Source organism: Trametes versicolor, assembly GCF_000271585.1.
Source record: "Trametes versicolor FP-101664 SS1 unplaced genomic scaffold TRAVEscaffold_34, whole genome shotgun sequence".
NCBI lineage: Eukaryota > Fungi > Basidiomycota > Agaricomycetes > Polyporales > Polyporaceae > Trametes > Trametes versicolor.
In genome coordinates this window covers 1-3,196 of record NW_007360354.1, presented here as the reverse complement: position 1 = coordinate 3,196, position 3,196 = coordinate 1, and the positions used below count along the sequence as shown (strand labels likewise).

General features: G+C 65.5%; 1 protein-coding gene across 1 annotated transcript; it reads right to left on the bottom strand.

Annotated features, from left to right (window-relative positions):
- Positions 1–547: 547 nt before the first annotated feature.
- TRAVEDRAFT_32475 (uncharacterized protein) lies at positions 548–3,162 on the bottom strand (the record flags this gene model as incomplete). The annotated part of the gene is made up of 4 exons (XM_008047540.1): positions 2,934–3,162; positions 2,513–2,873; positions 2,056–2,460; positions 548–2,001 (listed from the first exon to the last, which is right to left on the bottom strand). A coding segment is annotated over exon 4 (1,004 nt), but the record flags the coding sequence as incomplete, so codon positions are not given.
- Between the last annotated feature and the right edge of the window lie 34 nt (positions 3,163–3,196).

The window sequence follows — 3,196 nt, the reverse complement described above, 5'->3', positions numbered from 1 at the left end:
ATCGCTTCCCCCGGGCCGCCCAGACCAAACACCGTCCGTCGTGGACGTGTGCGCCTGCTGCCGCAAACCCGCGGTGCGGGTGGCCACGAGCGATGAGGTACGTCGCGCGGTCGACACCGTGCTGGCGCGCTCAATTCTGTAGCAGTAGCACGCGTGATCGCGCCGCGTACGAGCACATCGCGCGGCGCCGAGGCGTGCGCTCGCATCCGCGTCGCGTCGACCGTGTGCCATACGACCACTCAAAGCCTCGAGCGCGAAGGCCCTTCGCATCCGCGTCCTCTGCCGCTGGGAACCATCGTGAGCGGGTGCTTCATCTACGAATGCGCGCAGGCCACTCACAACGACAGTCCAGCTGCTCTGTTTGCCGCCGCCACTCACCCCGCACGACATACGAAGCCCGATGTGGGCGACCTCGAACCTGCTATTCACCACGGTCAGTACTGCGCTCTAACGTTCATCCACGCGGGAGCACTGACCTCGAGCACAGACGTCGCGGGCAACACCCGCCGTCCTCGCCACCCACGAGCACACCACGGTCGAAGAGATGGGCTACGCAGGCACCGTCTGGGGTGCCAGGACGGTGTCGCGGAGGGGACTCTAACGGCGTATATTGTAATTCTACGTAGATACTGCGCGGGGCGACGTCTCCCCGCCCCCTGACACGGCATCTCCAGATCTCCGCGGCGGCGGCGCTGGGGCGGGGCGGCGTCGTCCAGGCTCTCGAGCGGTCGTCCCATGCGTCTCGAGGTGAGGGCGTCGCGGCGGGCACGATGCTCCACGACGGCCGCTTCGGCTCCGCGCCGGGGAACCTCCAGCACGGGCCCCGAGGATGAGCTCCCGCTACGTAGCCTCGGCTCAGGTAACATGTACAGGCCATCCAGCGGGGCGGTCGCACCCGTCGCGCCGAACCCGTCCGTCTTCATTCTGGCCCGCCACATGAAACGGTCGACAGCGGCCCAAATTTCTTGTGCGCATATCGCCGCGAGACTTGGAGGGCGGGCGCGCCCCGGTACGAGCCGCCTCTCGTCGCGTGCATGACGGCGCCCGGGGCGGCGTTCGCGCGTACTGCCAGATCTGGGGGCCTCGCGCGGCCTCCGACGCGTCCACGCGCCGATACGCCTCGTTTGCGGGCGTCCTCGCCGTGCTGCATGGTAGCAGATGCCCCAGAGAGCCCGCGTGCCAAGGCGCGCGGCGGTAGGACGCGAGGGCAAGGTGCGGCGGGCAATTTTCGAAATGCTCGCCCACGGAGCCGCCGAGTTGTCGCAAATTTTTTTGTGCTCGGATCGAGCCCAAATTCGGGGGGCGGCTGCGACCCGGTGCGACGAGCCCGCCGTCGAGTTCACGAAGGGTTCCGCCGCGGCGTTCGCGCGCGGTTCGACATCTTGTCGCGGGGCCGGCGGCAGCCGATCGCACCGGGCGAGCCACACCCGCGGGGCGCGAGCCGTGATACCCGGGGACACTTCCAAATACCCACAGAGGTGTTCGTGCCAGACGGCGCGGGCGGAGGACGCGTGGCTGGAGCGGGGCGGCGGGGACGTCTTCGAAAATGACCATAAAATCGTCGAAAATCGGCCGATCTCCGACTCCTCGTATCGCGCTGAAACCGGGTGGATGTATGCGTCTGTGTGCGTGGGAGCCGCCGTCGAGTCGGCGAGGGCGTCCGATGCGGCGTTCGGGCGCGAGTCGAGATCTTGCGGGCGCGAGGGGCGGTCGACAGAGTGGTGTATGACGCGAGGGACGCGCGTGGCGCCTACAAGCACAGGCGGGCAGGCTCGGAGGAGCGTGACGTACGCTTTCCAGACCTCCAGACTGTCAGCCGCGGTCGGCGGGGTGCGCGCGAACATGGCTCCGTCCTCGGTCGCGTACGGCCGCCTGGCGCCGTTGCACGCCGCGAGTGTCGTAGTGCACGATTCGGGGGCTACTCGAGAGCGCGTAGAGTGTTTGTAGACGTCGATCTGAGAGCTGGCTGCGGAAATATGCGATTTTCCGTGATCGAGCGACCTGGAAACTGGACATGGTGAGCGCAGTTCGCACGCGAATGAGCTGGGAACGTACCCGATGCGGACCCAATGCTACACACCCCGCATGAGATAGCTATGCTGCGTGTCGGTGACGAGGGGAGCGCGATAGGATGGCGGAAGACGGCCGGGGAGTCGCCCCCGTGCCGGCGACGTGCGCGGCGAAGGACGATGACAACACTCGCGCGCGTGTGGAAACGGAGTTTACGGGGCGTCATAAACGTGCGCTGGGAGTCTGGATGTGGGGCGTGGAGGTCTGCGCGCTGGGCATGGAGGTCTTGGGGACGATTGCGGGCAGCGGCTGCTTGCGTAACCACTCCGCCGTGCCGCGTACACTTGCGTCGGAGGGTGCATACAGAGCGTGCCTTGATCCTGTACGAAGAACCTAGATCGTACTGAGCGTCGGCGCGCGGGTATTCGTGATTTGAAATGCGTGCGGCCCTAGAAACAGACATGGTGAGCGCAAATCACGAGCGGGGGGGCTGAAATCGCACCTGATGCGAGTTAAGTGTGTACTATACCGTGCTGTACCATTCGCCCGTGGATGCTTCGCGTATTGCATTGCAGAGAGCAGCAGTAACACTCGCAGCGCATGCGCGCGTTCCCGGCGAAGGCCGCGCGCGGCATGTTGGTACTTGCACAGGCGTATGCGTGGCAGATACAGCTATCGACACCTTTGTGCCCGAGAAGGGGCGTCGCGGATAAGACCGTGCAGAACCAGACCTCTGGCAGCGGAGGTACGCGTACAGGGAGCGGGGATCGTGTCCTGCTGGCCGTTCTTCTCGCGAGCGACGTAGGAGTGCATCGCCGGGCCGATTATGACGATCAGCTGGCGCTTCTCACGCGACGGGCCTCCTGCACCCGAGCATTTAGGTGAGTGAGGGCAGCCGGCTGGAGCGCGGACGCGGGACGTACTAATAGCGTGGACTATCTAGAACGACGAAGCGTTCATGGCCCTGGTATGATGCCAAAAGGCAGCGCGGAGGGGCAGCGAGAACGGCATGGGGAATGTCGGCACATCGAGGGCAGGGGCGGGCAGCGCACCAAAGACAGGCAGAAGGCGGGCACAGAGACAGGCGAAGGCGTGTTTAGCGAAGGAGAGCGATGTAGCGATCGGTGCGAGATCTAGCAAGTAGTCGCTCGCACGAACGCGAGCCCCCCGCCTAAAGATGTCCTGA